The sequence below is a fragment of the Podarcis muralis genome, chromosome 3 (assembly GCF_964188315.1).
Source record: "Podarcis muralis chromosome 3, rPodMur119.hap1.1, whole genome shotgun sequence".
Lineage (NCBI taxonomy): Eukaryota > Metazoa > Chordata > Lepidosauria > Squamata > Lacertidae > Podarcis > Podarcis muralis.
In genome coordinates this window covers 37,055,621-37,078,109 of record NC_135657.1, presented here as the reverse complement: position 1 = coordinate 37,078,109, position 22,489 = coordinate 37,055,621, and the positions used below count along the sequence as shown (strand labels likewise).

Below are 22,489 nucleotides of genomic sequence, written 5' to 3'. Positions count from 1 at the left end.
ACTATACCTCTCATCATCCCTGATCACCGGCTATGCTGGCTGGGGCTGATGGGAGTTGTAGTCCAGAAACACCTGGAGGGCCACAGGTGGTGCACCCCTGCTCTAAAGGAATCACTAACTGGCTAGCTTCTTTGTATTCAACACTAGGTTAAATTAGTGTCTCATACACACACACACACACACACACACACACACTTTTAAAGAAAATAAGGGCTAATTGTGTTTTCCTCATTTATGGACCAATTGCAGTGCATTAGCATTATGTGATCATTTTTAGAAAGGTGCACAAAGTTCTAACCGTATCCTCAAGCGGCACTCAACAATGCACTAGTGAAGGCCACTGTAACACGGTAATGATAAATTTAAACACATGACTTCAAAGAAACAGTTATGGACACCAATAAATTCCCCATTTAGTGAGTTAGAGGACATATTCTGTCATCTTTACGAAGTTATCCCAACAAAAGAACAACGTTAACCTTTGGCAGCCTTGAATACGGAAAACTGGGTGACATGTTATACATTATCTTAGCATCAATCATAGAGCAGACCTTCATCTATTATGTTACCTCATTAGCTGTGTTGTGAGTTCCAACAATTCTGATAAAAGATGCTGCTTGTCTGTCAAAAGCTATTACTTGCCAAGATCTGCAAGAGAAATCAGAAGGACAAAGAAAATTAACAATCACACTAACAGCACAATCATAACATTGTTTACTACGTACCCTACTGAATTCAGTGGGGCTTACTCTTAGGACTGGTCATGTTGTTCAGATGCCTGATTATTGTCTTCCAAAGCAACTACTGTATTCCCAACTTAAGAATGGAAAGCGAAATGCCAGTGGACAACAAAAGAGGTTTAAAGACACTTTCAAGGCAAATCTAAATAAAATGCAGTGTAAGCATGGTTAATTGGGAAACACTGGCCTGAGGGCGCTCCAATTGGAGAATAGCCTCTACCAAAGGTGTCATGGACTTTGAAGAAGCATAAACTCAGGACGAAAGGGGAAAACGAGCTAAGAGGAAGACACATTTGGCAAATCCTCACCGTGAACAACTCCCACCCAGAAACCTATTTCCCCACTGTTGAAGGATGTGTGGATCCAGAATTGGCCTCCACAGTCACTTACAGACACATTGTTAACACCATATTCATGGAAGACAATCTTAGTCAGCTACGAGTGATTGCTAAAGAAGAAGAGAAGACTCCTAGGTAAGTGAGGTTAGGATTCAGTGCATAGTCAGACTACGGAATATGCTCCCACAAGATGCAATGATGCCAACAAAGAGAAGATTAGACAAATTTATAGAGGATAGGGCTAGCAGTTGCTGTGCTCCACCTCTATTGCCAGATACAATATGCCTCTGAATGTCAGTTGCTAGGAAACACAAATGGGGAAAGTGCTGTTGCTTCTGAGCTTGTTGGCCACTGTGAAAACAGGTTGTTGGACTAAATGGCCTGTGGCCTGATCCAGCAGGGCTCTCTTTATGTGCTTATCAGGGCAGACGAAAGAAAATTGTTTGAGATGTGTGCTTTTTTTCAATTCAAAGAGAAAAACAAAGCAATTAGGGCATTTCCCTTCTAATAGTGATTTAATTACATGTTTACATATTGATATTCAGTATGCTTTTTAATTTATTCAGTGTCTGAGTCACCTTTATATGGGATACTCAAGGAGACTTACAAACATAAAAAAAATATAAAATAAGAAGGTAAAACCCTTAGAACAGTTTAAAAATTGAGCAATATAGCATCACTTTATGCTATGTGACATTATTCTGCAACTAGTAGGCTGAGAAGCGCTTGACCTCAGTTGAACCAGTGCCACCACCACTTTCTTTTTGTAGTTCTTTAACTTACAAAACAATAAAAGAAAAGAAACAAACTACCAGATTCAAAGGAGGACATGGAGTTTTGCTTCTCTAATACTTGTACTGCACAGGCAATTTCAGAAAGCGCACCTTTTCTTACCCCACAGAGCAGGCTGCACTTGTTGAAATTGGCACTTCTCTATAACTGCAAAAGAGGCAGGAGCCCTGCTGTCCTCCACTGTATCTGGTCCTCCGAGAGGGACATTGTGGAAAATAATAAACAGGGCCCTATGTTGTGAGGCTCCAGAAACATCTGGCTGGCTGCTAGGAAGCAGGATGCTATACTAGATGGATTTTTATCTGGTCCAATAACTCAATGCTTTAAGATTTCTGTACAGGAAGGAAGGAAAACTGTAGTTGTAAGTGGATTACAGTATGCTTTAGTTTGGGGGACAGGGAGCGGGTTGGTGTGGGGGATTCCCTGGTCTTGAATGGGGTAACTGTGCCCCTGAAGGACCAGGTGCGCAGCCTGGGAGTCATTTTGGACTCACAGCTGTCCATGGAGGCACAGGTTAATTCTGTGTCCAGGGCAGCTGTCTACCAGCTCCACCTGGTATGCAGGCTAAGACCCTACCTGCCCGCGAACTGTCTCGCCAGAGTGGTGCATGCTTTAGTTATCTCCCGCTTGGACTACTGCAACGCACTCTACGTGGGGCTACCTTTGAAGGTGACCCGGAAACTGCAATTAATCCAGAATGCGGCAGCTAGACTGGTGACTGGGAGTGGCCGCCGGGACCACATAACATCGGTTCTGAGAGATCTGCATTGGCTCCCAGTACGTTTCCGAGCACGATTCAAAGTGTTGGTGCTGACCTTTAAAGCCCTAAACGGCCTCGGTCCTGTACCTGAAGGAGCGTCTCCACCCCCATCGTTCAGCCCGGACACTGAGATCCAGCGCCAAGGGCCTTCTGGCGGTTCCCTCATTGCGAGAAGTGAGGCTACAGGGAACCAGACAGAGGGCCTTCTCGGTAGTGGCGCCCGCCCTGTGGAACACCCTCTCATCATATGTCAAAGAGATAAATAATTACCTGACATTCAGAAGACATCTTAAGGCAGCCCTGTTCAGGGAAGTTTTTAATATGTAACGCTGTACTGTTTTTAACACTGATTGGGAGCCGCCCAGAGTGGCTGGGGAAACTCAGCCAGATGGGCGGGGTATAAATAATAATAATAATAATAATAATAATAATAATAATAATAATTATTATTATTATTATTATATTTTTAATAATTAATTTTATTTGTATGCCACCTTTCCATAGTTAAAACCATACTCGAGGCGGCTTACAACATGAAAAAATGTGCATAATTACAAACATAACAAAAGTAGTCATAAACAATAAAATTCATCAAAAAGTAAACCACCAAACTGAACATTTCCCACATAAATCTAAAAATATATAAAAATAAAGATACAAAAAATTAATACCAACAACAACCCCTCTCCCAAGTGTAATTTCTTACACTATAAAAGGCCCACATTAAGCAAGGCAATTTGATGACCCATTTATTATCACCAAACAGGACACAGAAATAAAATCTGGATGACTTCATATAACATCATTCCTTCAATACTTTGGATTAATGCTTTATCAGATTAGTGTTTTTCCCTCTTGAACTCAACTTGAACATCAGATTAAAAAAAGCACCAAACTGACTTCTTACAAACTAGATTACAGCATTAAAGAATAAAAGAAACGATTAAAAAAAAACCCAGGTAAGATGACCTTCTGGATAAGGGGTTAGAAATTCAGATTACATCACAAAAGCATTTAGAATAGCCTTGTATACTATTAATTAGCAGAAAGGAAAGCACCAGAACAACACCTGTCTATTACAATTGCTGTATAATTTGAGCAGGAGTATCGACCTTTTACAAAGCTTAAATAATGTTTTAGTTGATCCAGGTGAACTTGTTCCATTAGTTGAGCATCACTCTATACTTATTTAAATCAATTCTTATGGGCTGCATTGAATGATGGCTCTGCCTTAGCAGAAAGTGCTTACAGTCACACAAGTCAGCAGCACCTGGTTTCTGCCCAAAGCTTTCCTCTTTGCTGTGCCCCTTTCTGTTCTGGAGCGTCCCACAACCCTCCCAAGTAGTTGAGCTTTTATGAGTAGAAGGGTCAACAAACACTGCACAAATGGAAGAGCTTTCCACAAAGGCACAGCTTCCCTGCATATAACCCAATGTAATCCACCTCATTCTAAAGTTAATTTACACCAGCTTTAAGAAGACATTCTCCGGTAATTTTGGTAGTCTTATTGCTTATTTAGGTAAGACTTGAGCAGGTTTGCTTGAGAAGCATCTTATGTGGGAGAATATGGCATGTCTATACCACCTCAACTTTTCCCTCCTGGGACAAAAAAATGTAGAAACAGCTGCTAATTTAAAAAATCCAATTTGCAAGTGACTTTTCTGATATGGTTACTGCCGCAGTCTTGTTTTCCTGCATTAGTTTCCATTGCTTGCACAAGAAAGCCAAGTTAATTCAGGGGTCCCTGAGACACAAATAAGACTGTGCCCATTGGCTCTGAACACTGACTAAGAGAGTTTTAGCTTTCATTGCAGATCTCCACCCAAGAAGAGAATAAGCAATGAAGGCTGTCATCTGTCATATTAAGTGAAGACTTGAATGCGTCAGCAGAAGGATACAACTGACATTAAGAGGCTTTGATCAAATGGGGTATCTTTACTGAATATTGCAATGATAACCCTTCAGAAGTTTGCCTCCTGCAGTTGACCTTACAACTGCCTCCATCATTTGGGAGAGTCCATATGATCAGGAACACTGCAATCTTCTTCTGAATCTTACATATGTCATGGCAAAGAATGCAAGCTGTGATTTTGAGAACAAGGATGCAAATTTTACTATGGGATTATATTGATTGTGTATTTGCTATACACAATATCTATAAGACACCCGCACACACTCCAGAAGTATTTACTTGTGTTACTTTTGGCCTAGGAGATTTGTAACTTCTAACTGGGAGACTGGAAAATTCAGACGACTGACAGCAAGCATTCAGGGACCAGTTGTGAGCTCTGGCGAGGCCTGATGAATTGAATTCAGCAGGAAATGTTACAAATAAAAGATGGAACATTCTCCTACCTTTAAGAGTTTCTGCTCTGTGCTACTTTGGTCCAGGAATATTCATTAACAATTAGAAATGGTTGCTGGCCTTAGTAAAAGTAACCTGATAGATAATAGTAGATTATTATAACCTGCAACAGGTCCAAGGAAAATGCATAGCAAGTTAAGGGTGGGGAGAAATCAAACATACTTCCACAGGTTCTAACAAGTAGCTTTGTTACCATGGCTTACCATTCACACAGTACTCTGCTGAAATTGCCCCTGGAAGCTGTTAAGTGCATATTTTCTCACTCCAGCATCACAACATGAATTACTGCTAGAAAACGAACCCAATTTTCTTGCGGCAGTAATTTTTTATTTTTAGTAATGCCAAGAAATCTCAGCAAGGACCATTGGCCCTCCTGAGTAAGATGATATAAATGAATGGAAGACTAAGAAAGAAATATAGCACTGATACATATACACAAAAACACAGGCATTATAATGGGGGGGGGGAATATAATCATTACTTCCAGCTGAGGCTTACATCTTGAAGAAAAGGCCTGGTACCAGCAGCCTATACTTAGGCTTGCATGAGGGTCCTCAAGCTGAAAGGCAACAGTGCATGCTGCTTGGCCAGCAAAGTCCCCTGGTGCCACAGCTTCATCTCTTAAAAGAAATTAGCCTTGTTATAGCCCTAGGGGTGTTATTTAATACTCCATATCTCACCTCAGCCATCCCCTCCCAACTTTCTCGTTCTGCCTGAGTCCCCCAAGGAGAGCTGTAATTGATGATTAGCATTCCAAAGCCATGCTTGCATCCTGTGAGCCCGTCATATTTAATTACATTTTAACTATATTCGTCTTCAATAATAGCCTGAACATAATTTAGATAATTATCTCACGCTCTCTCATTCTCAGAGCCTGTCTGTTCCAGAGCTTCCTGCGACGAATATTGCTTTCTCTGCTCAAACACATAAACAGACTCTTGGGCTAAGTACTTTCATCTTTCCAACAGCAACAGCTGTCACTAAGAAACTCAGTAGCTTTGAGCATCCCACAGTCAATTCAAAGGCAAGTTTTCATCCTTCTTCTTGCTCCTTTATTTTGGAGGCAGAGGGAAGGGAAAATACATTATTGCTCAGGATACAAATTGCCTATATTACAGGCACCCCCCCTCCCACTTACACATGGGTTCTGTTCCAGGCGCCCACACACGAGTTGAAATCGTGTAAAATGGGGAGCAACCTCTAAAAAGCCTCTAAATGCTCATTTTGTCCTGCTCTCCAATTCCCCCCCCCCCCAACTCAACTCTCCCTTCAACCAGAGTTGAAGCTCTGGGGCCAGTAGGAGGATGAAGGATGTACAGGAAAGCACCTGCTACTGCTGGGCTATCCCACACATCAGCTGTTACGCAGGGAGGTTGAGCAGCCGAAACAAAACCCCATTGCACCTCCAGTGTCTTTGGGGCTTCCTCCGCCCTCACTGATGTCCTCCTCAGCCACAAGGACTCTTCAGGTCTCTCCTGCCACTTCCTGGTATGATTCCATTTACTTATTTCCTGGCACTGCAGGTGCATAGAACACACATAATTTGGGGGGGGGGGGTGCCTGTATAATTTTCTACTTTTCTTCCATCCTTAAAGTAATAACCATTGTTAGAACATGTCTTTGTCTACATCTGTACAGTTAACACACATGTATATCAAATGATATCTGTTAGGTCCTTGGTGTACCATGGCAAAAAACTGGATTTTCTAAGTGTGGGGAATGGCAACAAGACAATAAACTAGAGTTTAAAGCAATCAAATACACAATGTATTACTAAAATAAGATTCGGCTCATAGACAGCATTCAGATTAGACTGATAACTATGGTATATGTTGTCTATAGGAGGCTATAGGCGGCAGGAGATCAGGGGCAATAGCATGAGAAGGGGGGGGAAAGAAGCAATGTGTGGGTGGTGTAGAAAGGTTGATAACATATAATTCGATGGGAGGAAATAGATGCCAGTTAGACATGTGGGGTTAAGAAGAAGGGAGTCAAATGTAAACAACACATTGCTTGAATTGGTGTGAGGAATCTTACTTGGAGAGTTAGAGAAGCAAGTAGGTAAACAAAATGAGAGGGCAAAAGGTGATAATGCACAAAATCTGAAATGGCAAATAGGAGGTAGAAGCGTGGACCAACCTGTAGGAATTGCGGCAGGAGATGTGTGTGCTGTGTGCTAGAAATTGTATGCCAGCTGCCGAACTTGAAATGGTGAGGCAATCAGGTGGAGGAAGGGATTAGCAGCTAGCAGAAAGGGCTAGAGGCCTTGCTTTCCTGGGTGTTCCTGTATACAATGGTACCCTGGGTTACATACGCTTCAGGTTATAGACTTCGCTAACCCAGAAATAGTACCTCGGGTTAAGAACTTTGCTTCAGGATGAGAACAGAAATTGTGCTCCGGTGGCACATTAGGCCCCATTAGCTAAAGTGGTGCTTCGGGTTAAGAACAGTTTCAGGTTAAGAACGGACCTCTGGAACGAATTAAGTTCTTAACCCGAGGTACCACTGCAATAGCTTTCTTACCATTGCCCCAATTCTGCCCCACCACTACTGAGAATACTTGCAGTTGGGAAGTTCTCAAGAGTGGTTGGCAGCCACAGTGGAGAATTCAACATCCCAGAAATTAGATAAATGCTTGAGAAAGTTATCTCCCAAAGTAACAAACAGAAGCTCATGAACTGAATTTGGTTCTCATATCAGAAAATAATACATTTATCTTGATTATTTGAAAACAACCAAAACTCTGAGTTCACATGGGAGGGAGTGGAATAATTGCTCTGGAAAACTGAAATAATGTAATTTGTGCTATAGATATGGCGAGGGAGGGGAGCATTATCACAGCTGCTATAGTGACAGTGGAAGTACATCCACAAACCCCCCTATGAGAATAGCATCTGGAAAAAACTAAAGCCACAGAAGATACATGAGTTTAAAACATGAAACACTGATACATGCAACATGTTGTTACTTATGATTTTACAATTAGGCATTATTTATATCTTTTGATTATGATAAATAAATATGAATTAGATATTAACTGCTATACTTCATTCAAATTAAGTTAAAATAGTATTGCTGAGTTATTGTATTTATCATCATTATATTCCACTTGATCATAATTATATTCTCATTGTGGTGTATTTGATTATTAATCTGGCATGCCATGGGAGTTGAGCTGGTGACAAGGATTGGTATTTTCTATGTAAAGGTAAAGGTACCCCTGACCGTTAGGTCCAGTCGTGGACGACTCTGGGGTTGTGCGCTCATCTCGCTCTACAGTGGTACCTCGGGTTACATACGCTTCAGGTTACATACGCTTCAGGTTACAGACTCCGCTAACCCAGAAATATTACCTCGGGATAAGGACTTTGCTTCAGGATGAGAACAGAAATCGTGCAGCAGCAGAGCGGCAGCAGCGGGAGGCCCCATTAACTAAAGTGGTGCTTCAGGTTAAGAACAGTTTCAAGTTAAGAACGAACCTCTGGAACGAATTACCGTATTTTTCGCTCTATTGGACGCACCGGACCACAGGACGCACCTAGTTTTTAGAGGGGGAAATCAAGGAAAAAAATATTATTCCCCCCCCCCAGCCCCAAAGAGCAACGGACAGGCTGCACGCAGCCTATCCACTTCTCCCAGACCTTCTCGGGGCTGCGGGGGAAGCCCGGGTTCCCCCCCCCCCCAGCCCCAAAGAGCAAAGAAGCCAAGACAGCGCACGGGGTCCATAGCCGCGCAACCTCTCCAGCCAGGAGCTAAACCTCTCCAGTGCAGCTAAAGAAAAAGACAAGGCAGCAAGCGCAATCCATCCTGCTCGCTGCCTTGGCTTCTTCTTTAGCCTTGCGCAGCATCTTTAGTCTTGCGCAATGGGATGGATTGCGCCTGCTGTCCACCGGGGCTGGACTAGATGACTCCTGGGGTTCCCTTCCAACCCTGCAATTCTATGACCTCGGAAGGTGTTTGGGGTCTCCACCACTGGAGGCTTTTAAGCAGCAGTTGGGGGACCATCTGCCTGGCGTTCTTTAGATGTGATTCCTACATTGTGAGGGGGCTGGGCTAGATGACCCTCGGGTGGCCCTCCCAACTCTATACAGTCCTACAGTTCTGCGGCAGGAGATCCACAGCCACTTCACACAATGCCCACTCCCAATTTTCATTGGAGAGACATGTGGCTTCACTGTCTAGGTAGGTACCCCCCTACCTGCCACACTTCCCCCACCCCACTTAAAGGTAAAGGTAAAGGTACCCCTGCCCGTACGGGCCAGTCTTGCCAGACTCTAGGGTTGTGCGCTCATCTCACTCTATAGGCCAGGAGCCAGTGCTGTCCGCAGACACTTCCGGGTCACGTGGCCAGCGTGACATCGCTGCTCTGGCAAGCCAGCGCAGCACACGGAACACCGTTTACCTTCCCGCTAGTAAGCGGTCCCTATTTATCTACTTGCACCCGAAGGTGCTTTCGAACTGCTAGGTTGGCAGGCGCTGGGACCGAACGACAGGAGCGCACCCCACCGCAGGGATTCGAACCGCCGACCTTTCGATCGGCAAGTCCTAGGTGCTGAGGCTTTAACCCACAGCGCCACCTGCGTCCCCCCACCCCACTTAAGCTGAGGGAATTCCTGCCCAGAGAAGCTCCCAGCAATCACGGAGGAGGAATCCTCTGCAGCCTCCAGCAGCGGAGGATCCACGGTCCCCTTCCTTCCCTCCTCCGTAGTTGCTTTGAAGCAGGAAAGTGGGAGAGGAGCTGCTTACACGAGTGTAAGCTGCCCCCCTCCCACTTTCCTGCTTCAAAGCAATCACGGAGGGGGGGAATCTGCTGAAGCCTCCAGCAGCGGAGGATCCATGGTCCCCTTCCTTCCCTCCTCCGTAGTTGCTTTGAAGCAGGAAAGTGGGAGAGGAGCTGCTTACACGAGTGTAAGCTGCCCCCCTCCCACTTTCCTGCTTCAAAGCAATCACGGAGGGGGGAATCCGCTGCAGCCTCCAGCAGCGGAGGATCCATGGTCCTCTTCCTTCCCTCCTCCGTAGTTGCTTTGAAGGAGGAAAGTGGGAGAGGAGCTGCTTACACGAGTGTAAGCTGCTCCCCTCCCACATTGCCGCCTCAAAGGGAGCCCGGGAGGAGGGAATCTGCTGCAGCTTCCCCCACCTCCCGCAGAAGCCGCACGCTCTTTAAAGGGGCGGTGCGGCTTCTCCTGGCTTTTCTGGGAGGTGGGGGGATTCCCCCACCTCGTAGAAAAGCCTGCAGGAGCCGCACAGCCTTTAAAGAGGGCACCGCTCTTGGGGGCTTTTCCCCCAGGAGGGAGAAGGGACTGCTACAGCCAGTCAGTCCCTTCTCCCTCCTGGAGAAAGGCCCGCAAGAGCGCACGAAGCTTGTGTGCGGCTCTTGAGGGCTTTTCCCGCCTGCCTCCCCCCTGCATTCGCTCCATAGGACGCACACACATTTTCCCTTGCTTTTTAGGAGGGAAAAAGTGCGTCCTATGGTGCGAAAAATACGGTAAGTACTTAACCCGAGGTACCACTGTAGAGGCCGAGGCAGCTGGTGTTTGTCCGCAGACAGCTTCCAGGTCATGTGGCCAGCATGACTAAGCCGCTTCTGGGTACTAATCTATAATTAATCTGATTAAGGAAATATGAAGATTGGATGACACTGGATAATTTATGGGTATGATCAGGTTTTTAAATAAATAAACAAATAATGTAACATAAAACACTGAAATGAATCTTTCTTTTTGATGTGTGATGTGTGGATTAATTTAATTATTGTTCTCATTGATTACAGATCAAGATGATAATATATAATCCAGATATGTGTTTATATTTATAAGCACACATACACATACATCTACATATACAGATCGATAACATATTTTTTACAAGAGTTCTGTACGTGATCAGTCAATTTTTTAAAAAAACAAAACCATTTATAGGATTTCCTAAAATTTATTTATTTATATTAGATTTATATAGCAATAATTTTAGCAAATACTAGCAAATAATTCTCTGTAGCAAGATTACTTTGCTTTGACACACCTGTAAGGTAACAGCTTAAAAGCATATGGGAGGGTTGGGGGAGAGAAATTACCACATTTTAAGTAATATGAAACAGGATAGATGCAAACCTGTCTTTCAATGAACAGAAAGGCTCCACTCATTTGTAAAAAAGACAAATAATATTCTTCTGCCCACTGGCAATTCCCAACACTGTTCTGGAGGATTCCACAACCTCTGGAGCAGGTTTTAGGGGCACAGGAAATTGGTGGGGGAGCTGGTGAAAACTGCCACTTCCCTTCCACTCATAAATAATGTGGCTCCAAACCATTTCCACTGAAGCAAGGGAGAGGGCAGTAAGACCATTAAGTTTAGGGTATAAAATTACCTAACTGCACCACTGGATGACAGTCAAACCATATATTTTGGAAAGCAGCCGGAATACATATATTGATCTCCCTTTTGAGCTGTTAAGAGAAACTGGAAAATGTCGTCTAATGGGAACATAAATATACATTCTATTGATGTGACAATGAACTAATATGACTCCCTGTACTAATTAAAAATACAGAACAGAAGATCATAAATGATAATAAAGGTAACTAAAGTTGCATAATCAGTGTTCTGAAGAAAATGTAATATGAACAAGCATCTCACATTGTTAGAGGTGTTATACTTACATGACTGACTTATGCATCAATTATTAAGATAGTTGCTTAACAAAAACAAAAACCTAAAGAGAAATATTCAGTTCCCAAATGACTCAGAGTGTTAAACATGCCAACAACTGTGGCATTCCGATAAATGTTACTTCTTCCGTCTCTGGCAATAAAACCAGCATAGCAAAATCTCTGCCTATATATTCTCTGAGGAGTTAGCAATTAGTCTTTCTTGGACTAATTTATTTTTAATACATTTCTATCAGATTCATGCATGGAAGCGGCTGTTTCTGTTTAAAATACTCAGAACAACATAGGGAAGTAATTTACTTAAAATGAAAGAACAAATAGGCAGCTAAATAATTACAGCTGAGGTATCTGTTCACCTAGGCGTTTACTATGCATTTGTGTAGCAAATAATATTATGGTCTGTGGAGATCTTGATGTTACCCTGCCCTAGTTTTTAAAGGTTTTCAATGAGAAATGTCTTCCTAGAAACTTGAATTCTTGCTAGATACAGACAAAAATATTCAGTGTCAGATTCCCGACTATCAATCAGGTACTGATTAATGTATTTTTATACAGCATCATTAAAATATATGGAACTTTACAACATAAATAAAACAAACCTATCACTGTCCCAAGGACTTACAATCTGACATTGGGGAAGAGAACAGAGGGAGGAAAGGGTAAGTTTAGATTTCACTGCATTTATTTATTTGATTATCCACTTTGTAAACTGACCTGCATCACATCAGTGTGATCCCAAGACATTTTCCAATGATGAACAAAATCCAATGATACATAAAATTAAAAACAACCCTATTAATATAAGCAAACAACAGAGCATCATCATCAGAACAATAAAGCCCCAAAGTGGTTAATAATCTGATCCAGCTGGCAATGAGGGGGAAGGCAAAGACTTTCAGAAAAGGGAGGCTTGGGCAGTGAGCACTCCAGGCAAATAAATTGGGCTCCCTTTTCCTTCAGGCCTTCATGGAATCATAGAACTGTAGAGCTGGAAGGGACTCCAAGGGCAATCCAGTCCAACCCCCTGCAATGCATGAATCCTGTCCCTTGGTGGGCTTGAAGCACCAACCTTTTGGTTAACAGCCAGACACATTGACCTGTTCAGAACTTGCAATGCACCAAGCCAGAGAGAGGAAGAACACCAGCCAGGGATTGTGCTCCATCAGGGGCTTGCTTCTAAGGCAAGCAGAAAAACAGGAGCCCATGCTGGGCCGCTGCACCTAACAGTGTTTGGTTTAGCGAGTCAAAGGTTGTGTAGGTATAACTTTTGTCTAAGTTGTTATGCTAATGTCTTACAGAAGAAAAATTCTTACAGAAACGCTCCCTCTTTAATTCCTGCATCTCCCATCTCCCCATAAGACAGCTCTCATAATTTGCACATGGATTCAAAGCTAAATGTTTACATTTTTGTAAAAAGAGGGAACCTACAATCATCAATAACGTACTTTTTTGTGTGAAACTGCCACAAAGTTTTATGGCGCATGATTTACAACAGAAATAAAACGTGGAACTGATAGTGCATATTTATTACAACGGAAAATCCAACATAAAAGGTTTAATGAAGTCTATACTGACTTCCTTGGCATTTTTTATAAAGCTGCTCATGTAATAATAATGATGACACCATTTTAAAACGATGTTTTGATTAATTCAGGAAAGAGAAAAATGTGTAAAACACAAAACTCATAATGAACAACATTTATACACCCAAATATCAGGACCTTTTGATACTAAATGTTTTACAATTATAACCTGGACCTTTGAAATTGGGAACATCTTGGAAAAAACATGGTTTTACACAAACATAAACACATGTATGAAATCTTTTGGGAAACACAAGGAGAAGGGGACGACAGAGGACGAGATGGTTGGACAGTGTTCTCGAAGCTACAAACATGAGCCTGACCAAACTGTGGGAGGCAGTGGAAGACAGGAGTGCCTGGTGTGCTCTGGTCTATGGGGTCACAAAGAGTCGGACACGACTAAACGACTAAACAACAACAACAACAAATGAAATCTTAAATAAATTTAATAATGTAACCCTGGAAATAATACAATTCATCACATTTTCTGCCACAAGAGCTCAAACAAATCAATTATCTGAGCATATATGCAAATGCAAATACAGCAGTATAAAATAGTCATCCACCTTGTGCTTCACTTGAGTCTCAAATGCCCCCCACCTCAATTATCTAATCTCATGCAACACTTGCCCTTCACTTTGTGTTTTGGGGGCTGCATGGTGCAGTTTAAACCACAGCACTATTTTGGAAGTCTAAGCTGAGGCTGCCTTCTCTCATCTAACTAAAGAAGATAGTAGTTGCTTAAGGCTGCAATACTATAGACACTTTCCTGAGAGTAAGCCATTGTGAAGAAACTGGAGCTTACTTCCATGGACAGGATTGTGTGGTAAAACTAAACTAATAGTTCAGACTAAGTAACTGGTTTCAAATTTTGCAGGCCTTTGAGGATAAGCCAGGTAGAAATATAAATACTGAAGCATGTTTCTTTTTAGTCTTTCCTTAACTTGTTGCTCATTTCTCCTCATGCAGCCAGCAATAATAATAATAATAATAATAATAATAATAATAATAATAATAATAAGGGAGAGTTCTTCCTAGTTTATCTGCAACTAAGTAACACAAGATTGTTATAAATCTAGCCCAAGTGATCTCCACTACAATTAAAACAAAAGATATAGTTGCCACAAAATGAGCTGACAGCATTTTAGATGGACCTACCCCACCCTTTTAATCAGTCTCCTTTGTTGTTTTGCCAGGCTACATGTTATTTATCAATACTTTCTTTTACATTCCCTTGGGGTGCTATTCCATAGCCTGGCCATAAAAACTTCACAGTGAGAGCAACTGCCCCTCCATTACTGTTGGTAGCATCTAATTGATATGTCAAACCACTAAGGAATGCAGTAAATTGTAGCACCGCCTCCAAACGGAAAATAAACAAGTCAAAAGATAAACAAGCACCTGAATTTTGCAAAATGCGTAATACAGCAGTTTGTTAATGATTCATACCTAAGCACTGGTTAACCTAAACTTAGGAAAGACGACAACTCAGTTTATGATACAACTTTCATCAAGACTGAACAGCACAAATGGTGACCCAAGCAAGCATTCTTGCGACTGCACAGAGTCCTGAACGTTTCTTCCCATAACTTCATACAACCTTAGTTTAACATCTTTTTTATGCCCACACAGGTATGTCTGGTGGTATGCCGCATATGTTTGGGTTAAATATATGAACACGACACCTTATGTTCACCAAACCTATGTGTTTATGTGCTGACATAACAAATCTTGGGGCTACTGCATCTACTAAAAAGCTCTTGGTCCCTAAATAAACCTTCTCTTACACAACTATCCCCCCTCCCTTTCCAAGGGGCACACATGATTGTCACCTTGCTCATTCTATCCTCTCAGCAACCCTGTGAAGACAGTGTGAGGCACCAAAATTAAACCTAGTGAATACTGACCAGTTTGGAGAATTCAAAATGCTTTGAATTATATCCACAGAAAGTGTGGATATAATTTATTATTTGAAGGCATTCCTGTTTATCCAGGCCTTTGATGGCTTATAGATAACACTGAAATTAGTAAATGTGAGAGTATCTGCTTTTAGATGTTTCCAGATGTTCTAAATGTTTTAGATAGTTTTAAATGGTTTTTAGATGATTTAAATATGTTTCATTTCCATTTTATTTTAAACTGTATTGTTTTAACATTGAAAGGGAAAGACATACATGGGAGGGCACAGAATGTAGGGGGCGAATGTGTAGTCCTTACTACAACTTCCATCAGCCCCAGCCAGCATTGGCACTAAGCTGAGGAAGGAAGGCCTAACAGATGCGAATGTGAAAGCAGTTTGAGGATGTCACCACATCCCGACGTAGAAACTTTTCCCCATTTTGGAAGAGGCTGTAGTTCGAATATACAATTTTCTGAACCGCAATAAAAAGGATATACATTGAACTGGAAGGCTATGGATAAAGGGGAAAAAATGATTTAGAGTCCAAGGTATGAGAAAAGATTAAAAACTAAATAGTGCCTTCAATTTGTTAAGCTGGTGGGAGGAACAGGATGAATGTCTATAAGTTCAATATTTCAAGAGTGTGAATTCAAAAGGGAAGAGGGACTGCTGGAGATGCAAAGGAAAATAGTGAACTGCAATAAGGTGAAGGGGGAAAATCTACTAATGACAGCTATCTTTTAAATTATGGAATAGTTTCCCACGGGAAGTAGTGAAAGCCATATCGTCTGAGACATATGAAACTGGACTGACAATAAAACTCTAGAAAATATACTGTAAGGAATAATCTCAGAATAAACCCACAGGGAAAAGTTGAAGACCTAATAATTCTTTTACTTCTCTGATTTCTATGATTCATGTATTTAATTTGTCCTGGTAAAACCTACCTAGAATGAATCAATAGTTTAATATTGTGTAAGTTTTACTACATTTTGCCAGACAGGTGGATGGTGGTAGGAAAGCCGCAGATATTACACAAGAGCAGTTAGTAAAACAGAGTGCAAATAATGTCCTAATTAGAACAAATACTGTTTAATGAAATGCAAGGCCTTGCCTAAAAGATTTCACAGAGCTTTCATTTGATTATTTATTATTGAGGACAGACTTTGAATGAAAAATCTACCTAGCATTTGCTCTTTGGACAGCTTCTGCTAAAAATGATGTTAAATAAAATGTAACCATTACGATAACATTTAGCATCCAACATTCACATTTGAACACCGCCTCCAATAAACTGAAAGGTAGTCCTACTGGACTGTTAATATGTGGAGCTGATTTTTGAGAAAAGAAGGTACGCTCTTTGGAATGAAGTCCTAATAGATGCTGATGAAATTCAAAGATGTATAATTAAAGATGCCCTACTCATATTATGCTACTCCTGTCGAATTCCACACAGAAGTTCTTTCACAGTCAGATAAATGAATTTATATGTCTCTACTCTAACTTCCATTCTATGGAACTATTCTGGCTGGCTGGCTCACTTTGCCTTACAAAAGGAGGTCAGGGTTTTTTCCATGCTGACATTGGGATAAAAGGTTTCAGCTTTTGAAATTCTGGGGATGATACCTAATTTGAAGGTAATTGTTGTTCTGAAAAATTGGGTCATTTCAGATTTAATGCACATAAATGAATCCCATTGTTCATGCATTTCCTTGCATGCTCTGTATGATGATAATGGTTTAGAGAAACCATTGTATGGATTAGACCAGTTCCTGAAGAATATGGTTACTAAGTATGATGGTTATGCATTTCATTCAGCATAAGAGGCACTATGCTGGAGAACATGATTGGGAGAGTGCTATGTGCTTATGTTCTCCTTCCAGTCAACCACCGTGGGAGTAGAATGCTTGAATAGATGGGCCTTTGGTCTGATTCATCAAGGGTCGTCTTGTTTTCCTGGTTGCTGCTACATCTGAACTGTCAAACTTTGATTGCATATGTCCTATATAAACCAGGAGCATGCAAGCGAACGATTCATTCATGGGCTTGGCCTTTCACCCTGAACTGACTGCATGGGATCAGAGCATATGAGCATCAGAGCATATCAATCAATTAAATGGATATAGCTCTTGATTGTAAAAAGCACAGGTATGTTGTAGTATTAAGTAGAATGAAATGAAGGTGAGTTGAACGTTAAGGAAATTGAAGAACTACGAATGCAGATCTTCTCTGTGGTGAACTGTTCCCCAAAAAAGTGTCTTCCTCTTCACTTCTAAGAACAGAAAATGCCCTTTGGGAGTATATGGTTTAACTGAGTGTTTTTATAATGTAGGAAGAGAAAATTCTGAAGCATTTAAGTGTGCCTGTCCCTTGAGCCTGGAAGATAGATGATTTGCTGTACTTGAATTTATTTCATGCACATTTCTCTAATTTTCTACCACTGAGGAAGACTAGCAAGCTGAAATGCATCCAGCAATTGAGGCTTTGATGAGAGAGTTCTACAGTGACAATTCTGCTTACCGGTACATGTTAAAATAATAAATGTGTAGCTTGCCATTTCTGCATCAGTAGAGTTCTGAGTTGACAGCCTTAATCTATCTTAGTCTGACATATAACAATTTACAACATTGTATTTTATATGTATTTAAATTTTTAAAGAATATTTTTAAGGGTGTGTTGTGATTTTTAAAAAGACACACACATTCTCTGCATTTTATGTTCTCTGTATAGCGCATGGTTTTTGTTGTTGTTAAGAACTTATTTACCTGGTATTGGCAAAAATATTTAGAACATTTAAGTGGTGACACATGCATTTTCCACTCATTTTTTGCTCAGAACTATGTAGTAGTCTGTGCAGTCTATGGCAATAATACAATCTCAGGTAACTGTTAGAATATTTATATATATATAAGCTGGCAAAAATAAACTGATTGCAGTAAAATATATTTTTTATTACCTTTGGATTCTTAATAAATTGAGATGTTCAAATATCATGGATGGTGCTGATGAGAAAGTTGATCGAGAATATAACGTACTTCTGATTAGAAAGTTTGTTTTAAAAGTTTGGGTATTTATTATGCATTTCTGAAAAGCAATAAAATAAATAAAGCGTACTTACTCATGATTGAGGAAAACAGCAATTGGTCTTTGGAAAGTCCCAAAATATGGATTTAAAATTCCTGACCATTTGAACAATGTATTCAGATTCCTTATTATTGGTCTAATTTTTTTCCTACCTTTATGAAAATTGCTCATCTCTGTGAAATGTTAAACAGGCAAGTAAAACCAAAAGCTTCACTTAGCTCAACCAATAATAATAATAATTCTTATGTTTGCAGAGATGAGCAATTTTCCATGAAACCAGCTCCAGGGCTGCGCCCATTTGCATGGAGCCATGACAGATTATTTTATTTTTTTATAATGACATATTTGAAGTGAGACCAAAAAACCTCAATTCCCTCCAAGTATATATCTTAATATACTTTAATAAACTATATGCCCTTACATTGTAGAAAACTCCCTAAAATATGTCATTTCTTTTATAGTTTTACAGACTTGGTTGAACATCCATTGTCCTAATGGTCTTGCATCTCTTTACTCGAGTTCTATGTATGTAGGAATTGATGCCTCTAAGTTATGCATGTTAATAATTTATTCCTAGTGAAGGAAGTTGTATAAAATTAGATTCTCATGCAACCTTAACAATGACAGTTGCTTTTAAAATGCCTATAAAAGTTGAGGAAAGGTACTATAGTCAGACATACTAAATACAGGTATTACACCACTCAGAAAAACATTTTAACATTTGGGACCTCACTATGGGTGTTCAGGTTCACAAACCCTATAATTTACATTGGTTAACATTTATAAATATCAAAAGAACAAACAGAAGATAAAAGGTTTTCAAAGAGATCACCTAATGTTGCAAATGTAAAGCGTCAATTACTCCTCTAGATGGATGTTTCAACTACAGTTTGTGGGATCTTTTAATTTTCTACAGGTGACATTTAGTAGCAATAAGTACCACAAAACTAAATAATAAAAAGCAATTTGGTTGACTTTTGAAGCAAAGCTGTCCGTTTTTTTTAAAGAGTACAAATGCCAACCTTTCACAAGTGTAACTATGCATTTAATTGGGCACCCACATTTAGTCAAAAGATCTGCTTGCTTAATTATGATTTATTGAAGGAGCTTTCATTGTAATGGTCATCACTTATAAACAGAATTACTGGAGGGGGACAAATGAACATGAAAACCATGCATTGTGCTGATATTTAAAATAAAATTAAATGAGAAAAATCAGCTTCACTAAAAAGACATCAATTCCAGAGATCTAAGGCAGGGTTGCTTTTCTTCCATAGATGTAAAAAGATTAGGAACCTGCTAGTAACTGTAGCTTTAAAGTGTGCACACACATGGCAATATATATCTGCTTCCATTTTCACATGTAATATGCAATATGTACATGGGTTTTCTACATCTAATGAATACCCACATCGGAAGATCAATCCCTTATCCCAGCTACTTCTTGGGCATGAAAATCTATGGATGCAAGCACACCTTTCACATTCACAAAGGAAAACACATGCACTTCAATGGGGTTTAATCCAATATAAGTACAGACACAGGTGTGAATGTATGTCTCAGCAAACCCAACTCTTTCTTGAGAAAACACTTCATCTGGTGTTCAATTTTCCCTTTGTTTTCTTAAAAACTCATCCAACATGTATCTTTGGCGGTGAATGCTTTGGCAAGAATTGGCTGGGCTGCCGTAATGTGCAGATGCTCATTGACAGAGCTGCTCTGATCCTAAACAGGAGCTGGGCAGTAGATATGCCCAAGAAAATGGGGGGGGGGGGAGATCACAGGAGTAAGAAAGCTATAGAATGGAATCTAAGAGGGGAGAGAATAGATAGAAAACTACATATGGCCAGGAACTGTGAAGGCAAATAATGTTCAGGTTTATGTATTGATTTGAAATAACCAGTTACATATTTCATTCTAATTATTTTTCAAGACATTTTTCTTTCCACTATAGGAATAGAGCTAACTGTGAACCTCTACAGTTCTCACTAATAGTCCAGCACTCACTATAAGAAAGTTAATTGAAAAGAATTCTCCCTGTAGTTATGAGGAAAAATGCACCTCTCCCAGAACACTGATTTAAGGCTGGTATTTGATGCGAAGACACACTTTTAGTGCATGATATTTGGGCCTGTCAACTCTCTTTTCTCTGTAGAATATCAAGATTAATAATCCTATAGCACAGAAGGCAAATCATGTTTTGAAATTAAATCCATTCTATGTCTTTCTGTCTCTCTCCACACATGCACACACACACAACAGCAAGTTTTCTTTGAAATTCTCAAACAAAAATGTGAAATGTAACTATACATATAGTCTCAGAACAGTCACAGGTAGCAGCCTCTCTGTGAACCAAGAAATCTTCTACGTAAAAAAACCAAAACCAACTTCTTCTAATATATAGAAAAGCTTCACCCTAAGGGCCATTGGGCATCTGTACAAATACAGCAAATTTCCATAAATATGACAAAAGTACAAAGAACGTCACACACAGAAATACATCTTCAACAGTCTAGGATAAGCCAACTTTAAAAGGATAGCCCATTTTCTCTTTCTCCAGTATCAGTACTTGATAGGCCAGATTATTATATTACTTTCTTATAATTTATTCAATTTGTTAGCTGCCTTACAGAGTGGACTCAAGGTGACCTACAACCAAGTTTTTTTGAAAAATGCAAAAATGCACACAGAGTCCTCAACAAGAGACATCGCACCACTGTCGACAAATAATGGAAAAATCATCACCCAACAAGCAAGTCAATTATCAAATGCTCGGCTGACATAATAGTGAGTCATCATATACCACCAAAAGCCTGGAAGCAAAGGAAGGTTTCAAAAGATAAACAGAAAAAGTAAGCCTAGCCAAGGGCGGGGGAGACAAGAGAACAAAACATGTTTCTGAGCGTTCTCTCTCTGGATGCCCATGTGTGCCCCAGCCCATGTGTGTTTTCTCTCCCTTTCTAAATTTCTGCATGTTTTGGTTTCCCCTGTTTGAGCCTGTGACTGTTTCTCTCACTCTGAGGCCGTCTGTGTTTATGTATTCTTTGGGTCTGGGAGAGAGGGGGGGGGGGGGAGAGAGCAGGAACGAATGCACGCAGAGAGCACATCCATTGTTTCTGGCAGGGCACACCTCCAGTGACAGCCATTTTGTGAGAACCCGTCTTCTCACTCCAGCCATTTCGTGGTGCTGCTCATAACACAGTTTGAAAATTCCAAGTGTCCCCACAGATCCAAAAAGGTTGGGGATTCTTGCTCCAGGAACTCATATGCCAATCAGTGGACCACTGGACTTGATTGATCATATGTAGCCAAATCCCGTAAGACAACAGAGCAGCTCAGTATGCAATTAACAGTATGCGTTTCATAGCAGAACAAACAAAAAACTTCAAAGACCAACCTTTAAACTGACAGTAATGTTTCCTGATTGTTCATAGTGTCTTAGGCAGATGCTCATTTAAAGAATTAATCATAGCAGCAATCTGAGCCCTACTAACTGCATTTTTTTAGCCTTTAATCCAAGTTCTAGACTCTTCATCCGCAAAATCTTTTAACAAGCATACATGTCTATTGTTCAAGCTTAACAAACCAAAGCAAACTTATCAGAAATATTTGCCCTTTAGACAGAACAGAACATGAATCGATTTCATTACTGTCATACTGCGTGGAAAACAACAGAAGTTAGCCAGAAAGCAGGGTTTTGTAAAGCCTATATGAAGCATTTAAAATGACAATTATACAATCACTGTGCATTAATTGGCTTCCATTTAAGGAGGACAGAAAGCTTTCCTGTGAAGATAATAAACATACCATCATTTCCATTGCCAGCCTTTTGAGACTGAGTAAAAAGAGGAGTTTAGAAATAGCCTGTCACTTCAGGCTTTGAGTACTAAATTATTAATTTACACAAAATACTACATTAAAATACCATTAAATCGACCAAAGGCAGCAGAAGCAGACTTGAAAAGAAGTTTTCACACTTGGTTAGACTATCAAATGCAGTCTATGACATGCAAACTGAATTCCATTTACTTTTACTCCCTCCCTCTCTGCATTATTTTCTTTGCCACTCTCACTTGATCAGAGAGGCTTGTTGAAGTTTGTGCTTGCTACCTTCGGTCTGTCTTATTTTTCCTGCTGTGAACTAGCTAGTTGGGACTTTGCAATCATTCTTCATGCTATAAATTCATGACATGAACAAGGGATTAGATCTTCAATGCAAGATTAGGCACACAGGAATTGGCAAGGAAGGAGACTGCCAT

General features: G+C 40.5%; 1 protein-coding gene across 5 annotated transcripts in view; it reads right to left on the bottom strand.

The window, feature by feature from the left end:
• The window catches only part of BTBD9 (BTB domain containing 9), a 161,915-nt gene that overhangs the window by 31,464 nt on the left and 107,962 nt on the right, over positions 1-22,489 (bottom strand). For all 5 annotated transcript variants that reach the window (XM_077925646.1, XM_028724392.2, XM_028724391.2 and 2 more), the window contains exon 10: positions 570-648. In XM_077925646.1, coding sequence (XP_077781772.1) covers positions 570-648 — 79 coding nt within the window. The remainder of the gene's footprint in view (positions 1-569; positions 649-22,489) is intronic.